At 46.6% G+C, this 19858-nt stretch overlaps 1 protein-coding gene across 5 annotated transcripts in view; it reads left to right on the forward strand.

Annotated features, from left to right (window-relative positions):
• The window catches only part of NDST2 (N-deacetylase and N-sulfotransferase 2), a 135244-nt gene that overhangs the window by 109324 nt on the left and 6062 nt on the right, over positions 1 to 19858 (forward strand). For all 5 annotated transcript variants that reach the window (XM_035545254.2, XM_035545245.2, XM_050712104.1 and 2 more), the window contains 9 exons: positions 949 to 2347; positions 8368 to 8455; positions 8773 to 8927; positions 10427 to 10612; positions 11030 to 11158; positions 15751 to 15933; positions 16736 to 16832; positions 18178 to 18301; positions 19555 to 19729. In XM_035545254.2, coding sequence (XP_035401147.1) covers positions 1355 to 2347; positions 8368 to 8455; positions 8773 to 8927; positions 10427 to 10612; positions 11030 to 11158; positions 15751 to 15933; positions 16736 to 16832; positions 18178 to 18301; positions 19555 to 19729 — 2130 coding nt within the window. In that variant the 5' untranslated portion in view covers positions 949 to 1354. The remainder of the gene's footprint in view (positions 1 to 948; positions 2348 to 8367; positions 8456 to 8772; positions 8928 to 10426; positions 10613 to 11029; positions 11159 to 15750; positions 15934 to 16735; positions 16833 to 18177; positions 18302 to 19554; positions 19730 to 19858) is intronic.

Raw genomic sequence — 19858 nt, forward strand, 5'->3', positions numbered from 1 at the left:
AAATAGGCCTGGGTCCCGAGTAATGCACACCTGGGTGTTACTGCTGTAGGTAGTAGAAACTTACACAGTGATTTTAATTTATTTTCAAGCCAAGGGGCAATCTAGTCACTTTCCCTCATGTTTATGTTTTAGATGGGTTGGTGTTTGTTGGCTTTGTTGAACATTTTATTGTGGAAACATAAAAACACATGGTGAAATAGTCTGCTGTCATAAACACAAGGCAGGAGGTGAGAGAGCTTTGTAACACGAAGCTTTCACGTGAGTGGCGGGTGAGAAGGCGAGGAAGGTTTCAGGAGGTGTTCCTTCTCCACCTGCCGCTGGGTCAGCTGGCAGTGGCGAGCCATGCAGTGTCCGGCAGCCCGTGCCCCTGGCTCCAGTGGTGCCCGGGGGACGATGCATCCCCAGAGCAGTGTTTCAAGAGCCCTGGTACAACATGAGTTCCCGGGAGAAGTGAGGCAGTCTCATAGAGCATGTGGGAACCACAGAAATCGGGAGCTGTAGGGCAGGAATGCTGGTAGGAATTTGAAGCATCCTGCTGGGTTCAGGACATCCATATCCTGGGGGCCTAGGGAACCACACATCATTGCTAGAACAGGACAAGACAGACAGTGTGAGGCTCTCCCCTCCTCTGTTAATTTTGAAATCTAAGCTAGAATAAAAGGGGTTCATATCATGTGCTCAGTGGCATAAAGAGGAGTCAGGGAAGGCTAGATACCCTGGCTCTGTTTGCTGTGGTGTGTGAGAACCTCACCCAAGGAGAGTGCTGAGTCCCCGTGCCTCTTGCAGAGGCTCTGATGGTTGTTCTGCAGCTCTGCCAAGCTCCTGTACAAAGGTGTGCGTCACTTCCCAGGGAACAGGTCTGCACCTACTGATCTTGCCATTTCATTTCAAGCACATTAAATACCATGAATCCATACTGAGAATTGACTTTTTCTTTTTGAATTGCAGGATATAAAGAGAAAGTGCCATCATGTGAATGCAAAACCGCTAAATGAGAAACGGGACACCTGGGAAGGCTGAGCTGAAAGTGCTTGTGCACAGAATGACAGACTGATCTGCTGTTGGAGACAAGAGTCAGGAAACCTCCCTCCTCCAAAAGACTTTCGTGAGTGAGAGGAGAAGAACAGGAGGAAGCACACAAAAGAGCGATGGGAATTGAGGGCCATGGTTACTTGAGATAAATGGCAGATCCCTGGGAGTCTAGCCTGGTAGCTGTTTGCTTTAGCTTTGTCTCTCTCTGCAGCTGCTCTTTCTTTTTTGCAAGCTGCTGCTGGGTACTGCCACGGCGGCACTGTAGATTGCAAGAGCAACGTGAGTGCAGGGTGTGAGGAGGGGGTGGGCAGCCCGCCTCACCATGATTCAGTTGTGGAAAGTAGTGCGGCACGTGCGACAGCTGGAGCTCCACAGATTGATCCTGCTGCTCATTGCCTTCAGCCTGATCTCCATGTGCATACTGGCTTACTACGTCACCAACAGTCCCAAAATCAAGGAGCCGCCACCCCTGCCCTTCAGTGACTGCAGCAACCAGCACCGCGTCCTGATCCCACCGCAGGCCAGCTGGAGGCTTACGAAATCTGTGGACACCTCCCGCACAGATCCTGTGGTGCTCGTCTTCGTGGAAAGCATTTACTCCCAGCTGGGGCAGGAAATAGTTGCCATCCTGGAATCTAGCCGGTTTAAATACAGGACAGAGATCGCCCCTGGCAAAGGGGATATGCCCACCCTGACAGACAAAGATAGGGGACGCTATGCTCTTATTATCTATGAGAATATCCTCAAATATGTGAATCTGGATGCTTGGAACCGAGAGCTGCTGGACAAATACTGTGTAGAGTATGGAGTGGGGATTATAGGCTTTTTCAAAGCCAACGAGAACAGCCTACTCAGTGCACAGCTCAAGGGTTTCCCCCTTTTCCTACATTCCAACCTGGGGCTGCGGGACTACCACATCAACCCCAGTGCTCCCCTGCTCTACGTCACCCGGGCTAATGAGGTGGAGCAGGGTCCCCTGCCCGGCGATGACTGGACCGTGTTCCAGTCAAACCACAGCACCTACGAGCCGGTGCTGTTGGCCAGCACCAAGTCCTCAGAGTCCATTGCTCACCTGGCCACCCACAAAGCATTACATGCCACGGTGGTGCAGGACCTGGGTCTGCACGATGGGATCCAGCGGGTTCTCTTTGGCAATAACCTCAATTTCTGGCTGCACAAACTGATTTTCGTGGATGCCATTGCCTACTTGACTGGCAAGCGCCTGTGTCTCACACTTGATCGCTATCTCCTCGTCGACATTGATGATATATTTGTGGGAAAAGAGGGCACTCGCATGAAAGTGTCTGATGTAGAGGTAAAATCCCCAGAAAATCACAGGCCCCAGATAAAATGCCAATGTGTGTGGTATGCCAGGAATGTCAAGGTTGCATTTAATTTGAGTGAAAGAGTTGGTTGCTACAATTTTTATCATCTTAGACACAGAGAAGTAACCTGCAAAGATGCTGAGGCACAGTATGTGATACTCTTAACAAGTTTTTTTGCAGGTTTAAATGGAGCATTTTGCTTTGTAGGACCTGTAGCTGGCATCTCTGAATTTAGGAAGAGGATGCCTGTGATGGTCTGTCCTGTATCCTCTTTAACATATGGAATACACTTAGCTTGAAGCCTGTAAAGCCCATAAGGGAGTGGATGGCACCAGCCATGATGGCAAACAAGGCTGTGATAGCAGCTGCCTTAGCGTATTTCCAGAACAACTTCAAAATGAAGCACACGGTATTCTTTCTACCAAGGGCACAGAACATTTGGGGCAAAGGTATAAACAAAATAATGTTTTGTATGTGTATCCCCTTTCTTGAACTGAACCTCATCCACAACATGTTCCCAAGAGCACTCACACCTCACTTGTACTTTTGTTGTTTTGTTTTGTTTTTTAAGTTCTTCTACATTTTTTTACATGTCCATGCAAGATGTATCTCTCAGCTCAACTTAATTTTTTCAGGTGTGATATACTAAGCTCTGGCTCTGATCCCAAGTTTAGCTTAGGGAAAAGGAAGCCCTTGTATTGTGTTTAGAGCTAGCATTATCTTTTCAATTCATTTGAAGCTGCATACCTGAAGCAACTCTAGTTGCATACATTGATTATTTTACTTGCTCCATTCTTTAATAATCCTTTACAACCACCTTTGACATAACTCTGTGTTCCCAAACAGGCAAGTATAGAAAAATGGAACAGTTTTATGTAATACTCCTTTAAAGAAAAATGCTAACATTTTCTTAATTTCACTACAGTGCCCCTGTGTTTTCAGATGTTAAAATGCTCTGAAAGCACATTTTCTGAAGGATCACAATCTTATCTTGCACCCTCTAGCCCAGACTTGCAGAGATTCCCACCTCTGTGGTGTTTGTGTGGGTTACAGACCAGTGTGAGAAAACAGGAGATAGTTGGCCACGGCTCTTTGGGCAAAGGCCATTCTAGTGATTTTAAAAACAAACCCAGACAAGATAATTCGAAAAAATGCTTTGTTTGGGTTTTAACAGGGTGAAACGGAGGAATAATCTGTGATCAGTAAGCAGAGAATCTCGGGTAAAGCAGATAAAGCCCAGATTTATCCATTTAAAAGAAGCTCTCCAATTGCAGAGCCACGAGAGGTTAATGAATTTTTAGTTTTTAAAAGCGAGAAATAACGACATGGATTTGTTGATAGTGTCTCGCTGTGGGGAGAGAAGGGAATATAATAGTGACAAAACAGCTGGCATTTTCTTTGGCCTTTTATATGAAAGCTGTGTTTCAGGGCTGCTATCTCAACACGCAGCTCCTTAAAGCTCAGATTACAGTGGTCAGGGTAGCAGCAGTTAGAAGACTGGAGGTTGTGTGAAGGTATAAAATTGACTCTGCTATCCCAATGAGCCTGTTTGCCATATGCAGGTCCACATTCAAAGAGCTTCCCAGACAAAATGACTATTAAAAGAAAATGCTAAATATAATTTGATCAGATGCATGCCTGTGGTAGATGTCCTCAGTGAGAGGAGAGATGTTTTCATTTGTGATGCTTAAAGGAGGGCTGGTCAGCTTTTTATCTTTCAAAAGAAAAAAGGAATCATGTTTGCTTTTACTTTAAAGATGATAACCCCTTGAGTTCCTGTTTCTGCTGAAGGGCTGGAGCAAGAACTTGCACTCCTGAATTGAAGTGAAACAGTTGGAAGTTGCACAAGGAAAATATTTTTTCCTTGTAAAATTTACCAGGGATTGAGCTGCACGTAATTAACAACAACAACAAAAAAAAAAATCCTGGAAAGTACCTTCTCTTATCAATTATTCCACATTCAGTCTCTTGTAAAATCATAATCCTCAGAATTTACCAAACCTCCATGGAACTGGCCAACAAAGACTTAGCCGTTTCTAATGGAAAAGGTTCTGGCTTTTATGATTATTCCTGGTCTGCTTTGGGTTCGAGGAAAGCAAACTAAGTAGATTTTTTGCCTCTCTGGAGGTAATCTCAGTAACAGTGTAAATTAGTATCCCTGCCCACGGCAGGGGGGTTGGAACTAGATGATCTTTCAGGTCCCTTCCAACCCGACCCCTTCTGTGGTTCTATGATAAGTGGTGAGCAATCATTCCCAGCAAATCTGAGAGCAAGTTCAGTGAAAGTTGAGGACAGTCATTTCACTTTGGGTTATAAAATGGTGAGGCTGGAAGAGAATCTAGTAAGGGTGGCAGTCAGCCAGCTCTTGCCTTTCTAAAGTGCGTCTAATGATCTTACCTGAAATGGAATTACTCAGCAGTTTCTAACTGCTTTATTCTGGCATTGTAGGGGAGGTAAAAACACCAGCACCATGAATGCTTTCACCTTTGACAGCACTGTTTTGAGCTATGCCAGTGCTACTGCCAGGCAGTGAGAAAACTGTAGAAAAACTGAGAATCTTTTTTGAAATCTTCTGAGAATGTGCTGCTGTCCATAGGGGCAGTTCCTATGGAAAAGGTGTTTCTGCAACACGTTCCTAGTATGCTTTGCATGAGCAGTTGAGGAGGGGATGTCAAAGCACTTTGGTTTTTCCTTCCATTTTTTATCCTGTTCCTCTTCATTTATCCATGTACTGTTTTCCTAAACTCATGGTATCCTCTCTTCCCAGGATCTACCTTTCATCCTTGTTTCCCACCTTTCTTTTGCTGCTTTCTAGAGAGATCTGAGATAGGGGAGTTAATATTCAGGGTTGGTATGAAGCAGCTAAAATCACTGCAAACACTCTTGGAAGATAAAAATTTCATAGCTAAAAAAGCAGAGTTGCTTAAAGTTGAGCCCTATATTACTGATGCCAGCTGATAGACTCCGATAGGATATGACAAGTGGGAAGTCGGTCTGGCGTTTGGTGGCTGTGGCTTATGAGCTCTGGTGGCCAGCGCTTTTCTGGGAATCTCCTGGAGACCCCATCTTTTCCTCCTGGGGTGAGCCTTCCTCCGTTTCTAGCAGGGAGCCGAGATAGGGAAGGGCTTGCTGGTGGACATGCATACCTCTTGGGAGGATTTTCGGAATGGAAGATAGAAAACAGAAATACTTGGAGGGGTTGGGAGGGTGATTTTCTAGGGTAAGAAACTTTCCTGTTTAGAGATGGAGGACAACTAAAATAATAGCTCTGTGTCCAGTACCAAATGCCTTAAATATGGACCTGAAGATCTGTTTGCATCTGGCTAGTTATTTTGTATCCTAATGCATAGCGTACTCCACGTTCCTTGATTGCCTTTCACTTAAGAATCTCAGGGCACATTATGGATACAAATGAAATGCCACTTGAGTCACCTGTAAGATATTATTAGTAGGATCATATTCATCCTTCCTTATAGAAGAGAAACAGAGCACAGAGGTGTCAGAAGAGAGAAGTGCCATCTTCCTAGCTCATTCCCACAACTGCCTTGTCTCACCATAAGACACGTTCCCATATGCTGGGGAACAGTGAATGCATCATTTTTTTTGAAGGAATTTCCAAAAATTTTGCTTGGCACCTTAGTCTCTTTTATCCCGTGTGGGGGAAAGACATTTATTTCAGGCCTGAGCTGTGCCACCCTGTGGCTGTGGCCGTGAGGAGGACTCAGCACCCATGCAGGGATGGCACACCACTAACAACACACCCGCCAGGAGGGCAGGACTCTGCAGGTCTCCGCAGGCTCTCCTTGGGTCCCTCCCTGGACACAAAGCATTGCTGCCTGCCAGAGCACAGCTTTTTGGGATTTATCGTCAGATGTGTCGTCATGGTAACCCCAGACAGGCTTTAAATCTCCCTCTGTGCAGAGGAATGCTAGGCCTCTTAGCTGCTGTCTTTCCTCCCTCCACCTTCCTGCCTGAGCTTGAGGAACGGGATGTGCCTTTCAGGGCAGCAGAGAGAAGGGGAAGCCCTGGGACAGCTCTGGGGGCAATACAAGAAAGTGGCACTTTCCTGCCTAAGGTACTGGGCGATGTGTTCAAAGTGCTGGTCCCACGTCGGGAGTGGTATCGTCACCCAGCTGGGCAGGCAGGTGTTGCTCTGTAGAGAAATGCACAGCTCTTAGCCTGTGCTCCCTGTTCTAGGATGAGTCGCCATGCCTTACAGGAGGGGAACTCGGCTTTCCATTGCTTATTTTGGATCTTGTGCAGCAAGGAATGCTTCAGTCAGGAGTGCTGCTGGCGTGCCACCTTTTAAAGCCCCATATGCACATGTGATGGGTTCTGGAGATGTCATGTGCCATCCATCCCTCAAAATACCACTCTAGGGTGGGAACTGGGATAAGGATGTGGTAGGCATGTGTTCATGTAGGAGCGGGGATCTTTGTTACAAGTTTGTCCCAGGCTGCATTTGGTGATGCCGATGTGTTTGTGTGGAGAGGTGGAACAAGCAATTAAGTACTTCTAGGGAAAAGTGTGAAAGCCTGGTTACTTCAGACCCTCAGTGAGCATTGAGAGTGTCTGCAGCACTGTAGAAATAAACTGTCTGCTCTTCCCACCTTGCCAGGTGTGAGAGGGCTGGGTCACGGGCTGCCTGCCTTGGGATAAAAGCACTCCACGTAGTTCACCACGCACCTTTCTCTGAGATGCACTGAGATGCACATGTAGTAGATGGGCTGTTGAAGTAAATTACAATGCCATCATTTTTAATTTAATGTGATGGTCAGTGCTTGGTCAACACTATTTTGAAACATTAGTGACAACAGTGATTCATTCAGGATACCCTTCATAGGTCGGTGTCGAGGCTGGTCCCCAAAGCCTCCATACCTAGTGAGCAGTGTGTCTAAACAACGCCTACGGAGCATGAGTCATGTGAAGGCAGCTCTGCTGTGCTCCTTTCTGCCCCGTAAGGCAGGGGAGGGGCAGCTCTGAAGGAAGATCTGCCCATCTCTGTGCAGTCTGTATGCTTTCTGCAGTATTGTGTGCCAAGTTGTTTGTATGTTTGCATTTAGCCCAAGTCTGCTGTTGAGAGGTCATCACCTTGGTGCAGCCACTGCTTTTCTAGAAAAGCTATTAAAATCTAAGTAACTGTCTGGGACAGGACCACCTCTGTCACTTGCCAACAAGCTCTCCTGCCAGATCCATGTTTGATTAAGAACTGCTCCCATAGGGAGCTCCATCAGTGACAGTTTCCCCAAAGCACACAGGTAGTAGCAGAGCATGCATTTCAGGGCCGCACTTTTTTACTCTTTTATAACAAGAGAAATTTGGCTGGAATTAGTTTATGTCTTTCTTGCACACTGAGCTGCTTTTTTTCTGTCAAGTCTGTCTGCTGTCTTACTCTGTGTGCTGGACCTTGTGGTTGGGGCACAGGGCTCCTTCCCTTTGGCTGTAACAATTACCTCAGACATTTAAAGCAGACAGAAGTGAGCAAGAGAGAACCTGCAGGAGATGACATGACTGTGAATGTCAGCTCCCCCAAGGCTTTCTGTCCAGAATCCAGGAAACTTTACTGCTGTAAAAGGATTTTGGCTCTTTCAAGGGACACAGAGCCAGGGATACCTCTCTGTCATGGGTTCAATAGCAAGGTCCCAGCCCACAAGGGGAGGGAGGGAGTGATGAGGTTGAGCCTCGGAAGATTGCCTGTTCCATGGAGGTGAGATTTTTGTCCCTTTGCCTTAGCACAGACACTCTGGGTCCTTTACAGTGAGGTGGAGAGCATGAGTGGGGGATGTATGTGACTGTGGTTTTAAAGTGGCAGCGTTCAGTAGGGCAAGGTGGTACCTCACGTAGAGGCTCTGTATGTGGAACCCTTGGTTACCCTGCTCCAACCCACAGGTCACAGTGCCTTAGCCCCATCCCCTGTGACACTTCAGGCTGAACTGGGCGCCAGCAGAGCTCAGAGGAATGTTACAGAACAACTGAGTATGATCATTTCTTTTTCCTTTAATTCAAACAGGCTTTACTGAGCACCCAGAATAAGCTGAGAACTTTAGTCCCAAATTTCACCTTCAACCTGGGCTTCTCAGGGAAATTCTACCACACAGGTAAGCAAGCTCCTGGCATCTCTTTGTCCCCACACCTCTTTACAGCCCACGTGTTTGCAGTTGCTGCATGGTGCTATGGCAATGTATGGGGCACATTCCCATGTGACTCTCTAGTGGCTTTTGACAGATTTGATGCATCTCTTCTAGCACTTGCAGTTTTTGGCAGCTCCCTGCCTTGCTCCCGGTGTGTGCATAACACATTAAATCTTGAGTCTCTGTTGGGAAGACTCAGCATTGCAGGGGATTAGCTGCTGCTTAGAAACATGGAGCCCCTCTTCTGCTTTGTGTTTTTACACTTCCTTTTCTGCTCTCTGTAGGTACAGATGAGGAAGATGAAGGGGATGACATGCTGCTCAAGCACAGGAAGGATTTCTGGTGGTTCCCTCACATGTGGAGTCACATGCAGCCTCATCTTTTCCACAACGTCACTGTGCTGGCTGAGCAGATGAAGCTCAACAAACAGTTTGCTGTGGTAAGGGGCATCGTAGTTTTTCTCCTTTATAGTACTAATCCTAAAGTATTCTTCCCACAGAATAGCTGCTCAGACCCTGCTGAACACAAATACTAGCCTAGTAACACAGCTGCATTTAAAAAGGCCAGCCCTGAAAGTTTAAATTGGTGCATGACTCCTGCTGTCTTCAGGCAAGAAACAGAATTTGCATGCCTGCCTGTGCAGTGGGAAGTGTTTCCTGGCACCTGCATGGCTCCAGGCAGCTCTGCCACATTCCATGGTGCAAATCCCAAGGCTCTGGTTTGCTGAGGTGTGAACTTGTAGCATTACCATCCAAATCCAATTAATGTATAAACTCTGGCAGTGAGAAAGCATTTCCTGTTCCATCCTTGCGCACGGTGGTTTTGTACGAAGTCACCTACATGGTAGTATAAAATGTTCTGTGTGCTCTGGCCTCCCCAGACAGCACTGGAGGGAGTCACTTATCTAGGAAGTCCAGGGAAAACTCTCTGGGTTTTGGCAGAGGAGGGGGGAAACCTTGAACATCCTGCATTGCTGAGACAATGCCTGCTTTGTGCTTACAGCACGGACTTGAATATAGTGTACATGTTTCTCTGAAAAGATACGTCCTTTTCTCCCCTAGTTTGGTTCTGTTGATGGTAATCCCCTTGGGAATAGCAGGCTGCTGTCTCATGTTCCCATGACACATGCAGAGTTGGAATGATCCTGAATTCAGAGCACAGTTGCAGCATTATAGGAACAATTTAGTCTCCTATTCATGCTTAAGTAACATTGCAGTCTATTGCAAAGAGAGACAAAGCACAGAACACAATTATACATATTTAACATAAAACAGGCTGTGAGTGGGAAGGGAAGGCTGTTGCTTCATTTAGGGGCTCTGGTTTTATTGTGCACCATGAGGGCAGAGCTGTCATCATTCATATTGTTACCAGAACCACATAGTGGAATTAAAAAACATGAAATTCAGTTATTTCCTGTAATTTTAGTATAGCTTCAGGCCCAATATCTTCAGCCTGAACAGCCTCTTACTTCATGCCTGTTTTTCTTTGAATTGCTGTCTTCAGGGCAGATCCCAGCTGTTGTCTTCCTTTCCTTCTGTAACAGTTAAGGAAATTTTGTTTTCCTCCTCTAGTGACTTAGATCTAGGCATTGTGGGAATGAGATGTGTCACTTAACAGCATTGATTAGTTTGTCTTCAGTAACCAAGGAGCCTGACCTGAGGCTTTGAATTAATCTGACTTATCACACCTGCAAGCTACAAGACTGTTCTTGCAGTAGTTGTTCCAAGTGCTGAATGTCCTTGTTGATATGGAATCACCCTTCCTATTTCTATAGATGCATAATGCAAGAAGTACAAGAAGCATTTCGTGTTTCCCAATTGAGAGAGATTTCTTATTACTCTGTCCCCTTGCTCCAACTTGAAGGCTGTTGCTAAATATGATCCCTAGTAAGGGTAATAGTTCAATATTGAATGATCAAGTTGCATATTCTGCTTTCAGGAGCATGGGATTCCCACAGACTTAGGCTATGCTGTAGCTCCACATCATTCTGGGGTTTATCCTGTCCACACACAACTCTATGAGGCATGGAAATCTATTTGGAGCATCCAGGTAACGAGCACAGAGGAATACCCACACCTGCGACCTGCCCGGTACCGGCGTGGATTCATCCATAATGGAATCATGGTGAGCACAGCTCGGGGAGCAGAGCCCATGGGCTCCTGGGCAGGGCAGAATTCCTGCCCGAGGGACACTCTTCTGATAACCTACATTAGGCACGTTAATCTCAGTATCACCTGTGTTTCCAAGATCATGGAGTGAAGTGAAGGAACTTGGCTAAAGCCAGTTTTTTGTTTATCAGTACAATTCAGAGGTCAGTACTGAACAGAGAGCAAAATGAAGCACAACTAGACTAAACTGAGGTTCCACTGACTCATTTGCACTGTGATGAGTAAATGGCTGGGAGAAATAAGAGAGTCCTCTGAACCTATGCTACTTATATCCCTTACTCTTTATATTGATCTATAGAGGGATGCTTTGACACATTCATGTGTAGATTTCTGCTGCATCTGCATCTAATCTAATTTTGCTTTTCTCTGTTAGGTTTTGCCTCGACAGACCTGTGGTCTTTTTACTCACACTATCTTTTATAATGAATATCCTGGTGGCTCAAAGGAGTTGGACAAGAGCATTCGTGGTGGTGAACTCTTCCTGACAGTCCTCCTGAACCCAGTAAGCTCATCTGAAAGGGGAATCACTACATGGGTGTCTCAGTTAATGCACATGATGTGGGAAAGGACTGAATCCTATGGGGGATTCAGTGTAGTAACCTATTGCATTGTGGGTATCTCCAATGTGAGTGTAACGAGATGTGAAAAAGAGGGCCAAGGAAGTACTTGCTACTTAAGGCTGCTTTGCTTTGCACACTGCCAAGGAAGCATCAGTATTGGGTGTCGACAAGCACAACACTCCTCAGATAGAAGCTGGCCAGGGTGATGTGTTGAGCGTGGCCCAAAATGGAGTGGGTGTTACCTAGGCTGCTGCACCTTCATGAATCAGAGGTGAGATGTGCCTTGGTGTCTTTTGTTCAGAATAAGTGCTTTCTCTGGGCTTTTGTTATGGGATGTTCTCCGCTTTCTTTCAAAATGTATATACTTGAAGCAATTTCTGGATGCTGTTTTTTGTGATATAGCTGTCACTCTAAGGCAGTTTTGGGAGATCTGGGTCTGACGCAGCTGTTTCTCTTTCCCCTTTAATACTAATCAGTTCCATCAAACGACCAAACTACTGTAGTAACCCCAACACACTGCAGCCACTTCCCAATTCTCAGCCACAGATGGCTAATCACATGCATCTCTCACTTCCCATTGAAGCTGGGAACATGTGCTAGGTGTCAAGAGACAAAAAAAAAAAGTCATTTTTAAAAAATGCTGAATGGATAGAATTAGGAGATGAAGCTTCGTAGCCCTCTCCAACTATAGATCGCAATCCCTCACTTACTGGCTGCAGTAGGAAAACTTGCTGCTCTTTTTGATCGATCATATGTACGGTAACTTTCAATTCTTCACCTAAATTTGTTTCTTATTAAAGCTGATTTGGCACCTGTTGTCATCCTGTCTTCTGAATGGGCATTGCCCTGACAGATGTAGATCGTGATTTTAGAATGTCTAACTCTGTAGCCATTCCTGATGTTTTTTCTTGGAACTTCCAAATTTCTACCTTCTTACTTCTCCTTTATATATCTTTTCCATGAGTGCTGACCGAGTTTGGGTAAGAAACCATGCAAGCAGATCTGAGAGAAAGTAGGTTGTTTCTGACTAGGTGGGAACCCTGGTCACAGTCAATGTGTACTTGTTTTGTGGGATTTGTCACGTAACATCAGTGGCTCTGGTTGCAGAGTTGAATGCGTAGCTTTAGTCACCTTTGGTTGGGGCTGCAGAAGCTCAGTGAATCAGAAATTAAATTTTTTCCCTTAATGAGCTTAATTTTTATCTTTTTTTCCCTAGAGCTTAGTGCCTCTCTAATCCTAGAACCCTGAAAGTGAAAAAGCCCTTGCAGTGCATTCTGGGTGCATCACACAGAGGTTGTAGTTTACAGACAGGCCCTCTGTTTCTCTGAACAATACCAGCTCTGGGCTGGTATATGATCTGCGGAAGTATGAGTCTACAACAGCCTAGCCACAAAACCGTAGGGGTTTATACTTCCCGTTCTGGAAGCCAACCTTCAGTCCCCATCACCAGAGACAAAATTGCTAGCTTTACACACAACAAGCAAATCCACCTCCTTAATAAAAACTCCTTAATAAAAGTCTGTCGTAAGGCAAAACCTAATCTTGGCTTTACATGTTGAGTGATCGTTGACATCACTGGTCAGATAGAAACTGATCTGTGTAACCCCTGCTTTTCTGTTTCCATATGTAGGGTTTATTCCACCTGGTCCCATCTTATAATAGTCAGATCTTAAAGAATGCCTGCAGAAATAATCACTGTGAAACTTAAGAGTCCTAGGTCTCTCTTGGAAAACCAGTTACCAGACTAATGAAGAGATCATTGCTGGTCTAGGAGGCTGTGCCAAGGAATTTGTAGAAACATGGTTTCTAGAGCTACCCATTAAAATTTGCTGATAAGCATATGATGATCAAGGCAGCTGGCAGTGATTCGTGATCGTAAAAGTTTGGGAAGATTGTGCTCTGGTGCAGGATTAGCTTATTTGTCAGAATTACTGTTGGCTCTTCAGGGTGACTTTTAAAACTCTTTCAGACACCTTCTTGTGTTTCCCATGTTTACATTTCCGTTTCCTTTTGGCGGTGGAGCATTTCTCTCTCTGTCAGCAGTGGAGGATCGTGCTCTAAGCTCCTCTTCATTGCTTGTGTTTGCACAGTGACTCAGGCCGTTGCATTCCTTCCCTCACTGATAGAGCCATCTCACGGACTTGATAGAAAGCTGGCTAGCCCCGCGGCCCCAGCAGTGATCCATGGCAGACTTGGACCAGTCTCTTTCAGTCCTTTCTGGTGCTTCCAGCTCTCTTTGAGTGGATATACACATGCAGGAGTCTCCAAGCCTGTGTGCATGTGATTAACTCCACAGTGCAAACAGATGATATTTGATCTTCTGACTAGTGAACAAGGTCTGGTGTCAGTAAAGACAATCGTTGTTGTTCAGTGGACGGGCTGCCTTGTGCCCAGTCTCTGTTTCCCAGAAGCAAAGGACACCTTTCTGATCATCCTCACAAACACTTTTGCTCAGACTTCACACCCGGCAGGTTAATGCTGTGCCCACAGCTGCTTCTTTTATGTATTGTAAGGATGCTCTTACCCTCCTGTTTTCTGTATTTGAGGCTCTCTGTGCCGTTTCCTTTGAATTTTTCTCAGCGTGAAAGAAAGGAAAGCATGCCATTGCTGATAGTAGAAGGGAGGGAGAGCGGAGAGATGTTCAACCACCAAACCAGTCCTGTGTGTCCCTGCATGTGGGTAGGAGGAAGGAAGAGACAGGACTTGAATGTAGGTTATACCAGAAGTAACGCACAGAGCTGTTTTGGTAGCCGTAGCTGTGGCGAGGCACAGCAAGCTGCCTGGCCTTGGGTACTAGTGCACGGGTGTTACAGGACATGACTGCACACTCGGGGAAATGTCTCTTTGGTTGGTCTTGTCTTGTCTTGAGTCACGTTGCTTGAGACTGTCTGCAGATGTTAGCATTACTTATGTGAGCCATGGCTGGCATAAAAATTTTACTGAATGCAATTCATCTTGAGACATAGTTGCTAACCTTGGTCCCATGCAAGCTTTTTATTCTGCAAACCTTGAAAGTATTCCTGGTGGTGGTCTGTGTCCTCCCTGCTGCAGTGCTTGGCTTATGGCAGTGGGTCAGCAAACTTTTCCTCTAAATGTTCCACCAGTATGTCAAAGGGATGAACCACCCTTTGCTATCACACCACCGTCCTGGTTTCTCTCAAAAATGGGCAAAAGACAACATGAGATGCATCCTTTTGCCTTCCAGTGTGCTCCATGCTATGGCCCAGATCTTTCTGTGCTTTGCTGTGTCGAACTGAGCACATCCTTTTTGCACAACAGCACCAAGTGCATGCTGCTCTTTGAAGTGTGGGTGCCAGAGCCTGTCTGGTAGGGCCCCTGTCAGCTCAGTAGGAAACCAGAAGTGAAAAATTCACAGGCAGACAAATGTGATAACTCTTTAACTCCATTCAGTTGCTAAGTGTCCCAGAGTGCTACCACTATTTGCTGTTGCTTATGCAAAGACCCTGATGTGTGATCACTTCATGGACAGGATTAAATTCATTTCCAGTGTCTTGGGGATCATCAGGCACAAAGAGGTACTATCAATCAGCACGTCCAGCTGAGATGCACTGATAACAGTCCATGGTGACACTGGGCAGAAAACTGAATTCAGACCTCCTGAATGCCAGCAAACGTCTTCATCCAAGCCCATCTGTCTGTCTCCCCCTTCCTCCTTTTGCTCTTCCCTACTGGGAGAGGGAAGGCCATTCCTGCCCCCTGTCAGCGAAGCCTCTTGTTGCCTGCTGGCCTCACCTGGCCTCACCAGGATTCAGCAGTGGGGGCCCCTGCCATTACTGAGGTCCCTTCCCCTCCCTGCACCGGCAGGCACTGGATGTGGAGGGCTCAGTCACACATAGTCATTCTTCCATTGGCCTTAACGTGCTTCTTTTGTTTTGCTGACTTCTAGCCTTGGTGTGGTTCTAGCCTTGTTTCTGGCAAAGCGCTGCTCTGTTGAGTTGACAGAAATCCACTGCATTCCCCTAGACACAGGCTGCGGGCCTGGAATAACTCCTGGGAAAACTTGTCCTGTGCCACTGTGCCCTGGTGTGCAGCATGCTGCCCCGCTCCCCAGCGGCTGCCCTGCTGGAGCAGATGCTGCAGCTACAGCTGCCCTGGCTGTGCCTCAGAGAGAAGAGGGGAAGCTCCTGTTCTCCCATGAAAGAGGCTTTGCAAGTTTTTGTCTAGAGAGAGTCACTGACTAATTCCTGTTCCCCAAAATGTCCCAGAGCCACCTGAAGGGGTTTTTGAAACTGTTCGGGACTCACAGGCAGGGCTTACCTCTGCCACCGCTCCCAGGGGTTACTGAGAGGTGTGTGTCCCTCCTTCTGTCCTGAGTTTCTGCTGCCTTGCAAACACTAAATATATTTCATTTTTCATCAGTGCAGTGCTGTACACTGGCATATGCATGTTTGTCAATCCAGACAGGCAGGGCAGCCTGAGGTGTGAACAGCCACTTCCTGGCAGTGCAAACAAGCCAGGAGGAAACAGCACCATTACCTGATTTAGCAGCATCCCATGTCCTTCTTCTTTTCAGATCAGCATCTTCATGACCCACCTGTCTAACTATGGGAATGACCGCCTGGGACTGTACACCTTTGAGAGCCTGGTCAAGTTTGTGCAGTGCTGGACCAATCTTCGCCTGCAAACACTGCCCCCTGTCCAACTTGCAAAAAAGTACTTCGAAATCTTTCCCCAGGAGAAGAATCCCTTGTGGCAGGTGAGAAGGCAGTTTTAACCACTCTTAGTGGTTTTCCAGGAGGTGTGTCCCACACTTAAAGCAGAGAGACTGCTGATCCAGAGCACAGCGTGGTAATGCATGAAGTTGTTAGGTTTAACCTTTGTGGCTTCAAGCTGCAGGGGGCAAATTGCAAAGTGGAAGGGATGGGGACTAGGAGTGGTAGGCCACAGTCACAATGTGAGCTTAGAGGCAAGGATGACTGTTGGAGGTGACTGGAAGGAGGGTGGTGGAAGTTTGGATCATTAAAGGGCTTATATTAGAGCAAGGCGCTGTGAAATGTTAAGTGTGTGAGGAAGGAGCCCTGTTTGTTGCTGGGAAAGCTTGCAGGCATGTTAATGTGATTAATCGTAAAGTAATTTCACACCACAGAATTCATGTTCATTACATAAAAACATGTTTATTCCATTTTATCCCAGCACAGCAGCTCTCTGCATGGTAATGAGCAGATGAAATTAACTGAGGGTGATAGAGTTGTCTGTCTGCCAGAATTCCACAGATGCTGAGCTGTACTATCGTGGGGGCCCTGCCCAGTGTGGCTGCATAGGGCAAGACCTGTGGTTAACACTCTCAGGGGGACTTTGGCTCCTGTATCACCTTGGAGTTTGAAAATGTTCCCTCCTGTTTTATCCAACTCTTCCTGATGCCTGGCAGAGCAGCAGTGTGGCTGTGAAGTGTTCTTCATATGCTAATAGCATCTTCCCTGGAGGACTGGCCTTCCAGCTTTTCCTCCCCTTTCCATTTGCTCCTGTGGTAATGCTTAATCCCATCTCTTATGCTGCAGAATCCCTGCGATGATAAGAGGCACAAGGATATCTGGTCCAAAGAGAAAACATGTGATCGACTCCCCAAGTTCCTCATCGTGGGACCTCAGAAAACTGGTAATGCTTATCTTTCTATCTAATTTATCTAAAAATAGATTGCAACTTTCATCTCATTCCTCCGGAGAGGAGAGCTGGAAAGGTCTCTGTTGTAGATCTGTATGGCTGCCCTTTGCACAAGCTGCCAAATGACCATGGAGGATATTTCAGAGAATCTCAGATTTGTTCTAAACTAAATCTGGCAAGTCTGTCACTTTGCATGTTGGCAGTTTCCTTGGATCAGTCCTGATTTGCAGGAAAAAGCCCTACCTGCAAAGCTGTGTTTTGGCTTTTCCCCATGAGCTCAGAGAAACCATGACCTTTCTTAGTTTTTCACAAGACATAAGCTGTCAGCAGGACTAAACACATGCTTAGCAAAGGTTACGATGAATGTCCCCTAGTGCTTTATTGCGACAGATCTCTGTACGCACTGCATGTTCCATGTCACTGTCAGTAGGAGGTTGAAATCCTCTTTTGTCTGACCTCTGTCACCATCTCTTAACTGCTGCAGCATTGTGGTTGGCAGCAACATGGCCATCTGTACATACTGTCCTGAGGATTCCCTTCTAGCCTGAAGACAGCAAAATCTCTTCAGCCAAAGCCAGGTCTTCAAACCTTGGCTTTCTCTGTAGTGCATTGACACAGCAGCCACCAGCCATGCGCAGCAAATGGTGATCCTGGCCTGTGGCAGGAAGCTTTTCCAGTCAAACTGCTGTCTCCTGCCGGTGTCACTGTGAAGCTCTGTGTGCAGGGTGGGCCCTCCTATGTCATGGCCCAGGCTGCTTGCAATGGCACAGTAAGAAAACCTTCCCCTGGCATCTGATTTACTGACCTGCTGGAGCCGTACAGCTGGGTGCAGAGCAGGGTTGTCAGGCTAGGCTGGGTAAAGGGAAACATCCACAGCAGAGGCAGGCCAAGCTGTGTCTCTAGCTGAATTCTCATCCAAGGAAACTGATGTCCCTAGTACATCTCCTTGCCAAGCCTGTGGCGTTGTCCTGCAGTGCCCAGGTCACGTCTGTTTAGCAGGTATGGGTTCCGCCACATGACAGTGTAGCTGTGCTACCAGGAAAAAAAAGGATGGGAGTAGCCCAGCCCAGTATAGTCACCATGGGTGACAGCTGCTGTGCTAAGGAGGTGACTTAAACCAGCTGCATGAGGTAAAGTCTGGGCCAACTGAACTGCTGAGCCATGCTCAGCCCCAAAGTGCTTGGTCTGACTGCTCTTGTAACCTGCATGAGCTGAGGGGTGTGTTAGCTGTGTGTAACAGGAGTGTGTCCATCTGAGACTGTTCTCTGCAGAGTAGAGAAAGCCTTTCATTCAGCCAACTGTGTGTGACCCAGGTCCCATTAACTGGTTCCCATTTCAGGCACCACAGCTGTGCACTTCTTCTTGACCTTGCATCCAGCCGTCACCAGTAACTTCCCAAGTCCATCCACCTTTGAGGAGATCCAATTTTTCAATGGACCCAACTATCATAAAGGAATTGATTGGTAAGAATCCTGATAAGTTGCACATGTGTTGTCTTTTCCTGAGTCTGTCTCTGTGTCCACCTCAGACTTCTTAGTAGTTTCTCCATTTCTGACCAATTGTTTTCATTGCTATTGCTCAGCACATTGTTTTCCTGCTCATCCAACTGTTTACTCCCAGGAGCAGGATGAGTAGTTTGTGATCTTAGTAACTGTTCACCAGGAGATACTTGCAGGCATGATTTAGCTTTAAAAATTTAGAGATTCTTTATTGAACCCACTGCTGTCATGAGGTTTCTTCTCCTTTGACATGCAAAACAGACAGCAGTGTGCTCACTGAAAAGTTCCTACTGGGTTCTGAGTTAAGACACAGAGGACAAAGGGGACAACCTCCATACTGTTGTTCTGTGCCCCTCAGGTTTACAGAGATGTCACTGCCTGCCTTACGCTGACCGCAGCATCTCGTTGGCCATGTGCATACCCTGATCTCCACCTGTACAAGTATGCAGTTATGGTGAAGTGTTTCCACCTGGCGGGGAAATACAAAGCCACAATGGCACTATCATGCCACTGTTTCCGGGCAGAGAAACTGCCGGTGTGTCTTGCTTGAAGCATTGCAGTTGAGTGCACTGTGGCACCACTCCCCTGTGTCTGGCTCTGAGGGATAGCTGTAAGATTTCTGCCATGGGATTTCCTTCCCTGCGCGATGCAGGACCTTGTGTGACCTCTCTGTTCACTTAAAGGACTGTTGAAAAGATACTGGAAGGTGTTTGGTACTTGAGTGAAGCTCCCATGAGTCCGTGCTGCAGAGCAGTACTACTAGCTGACAGATAGGCCTAGAAAGCGTAGGCTTTCACGTGCATCCCCTGGAGAAGCTGTCCAACTTGAGCTGAATGTAGCGCCACATGCAAGAGGGCAATGTTTGTGTTTAGGATGCAATCTGAGTTTTTAAGCTAAAATTCCAGCAGAGCAGTCTTCCAGTGATTTACAGTGTCTTGTCCTCTTTACCCTCTCCCTTCCCATTATTCAAATGTCTTAGAGTTTCTGTGTTACTGATTTTACAGGCTTCTGTGAGGCACAGCAAAGCTCTTGACCCCATGTCTCAGCTATGAACTGAGGTACAAAGAGACAAATGATTTAGGTCTAAACCAGTGGTCAGTGGCAGGGCAGGTGGCTGGTTCTGGCCTTTTTTTGTGAGCAGAATTTTTCTCCTAGAGCTTGCAGTGCCTTGTCTTTACCAGGCCATGCTGCTCACCAGCATCCCATCTGTTCGGCAGGTACATGGAATTCTTTCCCATCCCCTCCAATGCCAGCACAGACTTCATGTTTGAGAAGAGTGCCAATTACTTTGACACAGAGGTGGTACCAAAACGTGGTGCAGCCCTGCTTCCTCGAGCCAAAATCATTACAGTTCTGATTAACCCTGCTGACCGAGCCTACTCATGGTACCAGGTAATTTTCCTACGCTGTTTTTTGGGTGAGGGCTACACAAATGTTCCAGTGGGGCAGAAAGCCATGGATCCGTTTCCACAGGCAGGCCAGGGGAGGTGATGCAGGCTGCCTGCAGGGTGTGGACAAAGT

This window comes from Cygnus atratus, chromosome 7 (assembly GCF_013377495.2).
Source record: "Cygnus atratus isolate AKBS03 ecotype Queensland, Australia chromosome 7, CAtr_DNAZoo_HiC_assembly, whole genome shotgun sequence".
Lineage (NCBI taxonomy): Eukaryota > Metazoa > Chordata > Aves > Anseriformes > Anatidae > Cygnus > Cygnus atratus.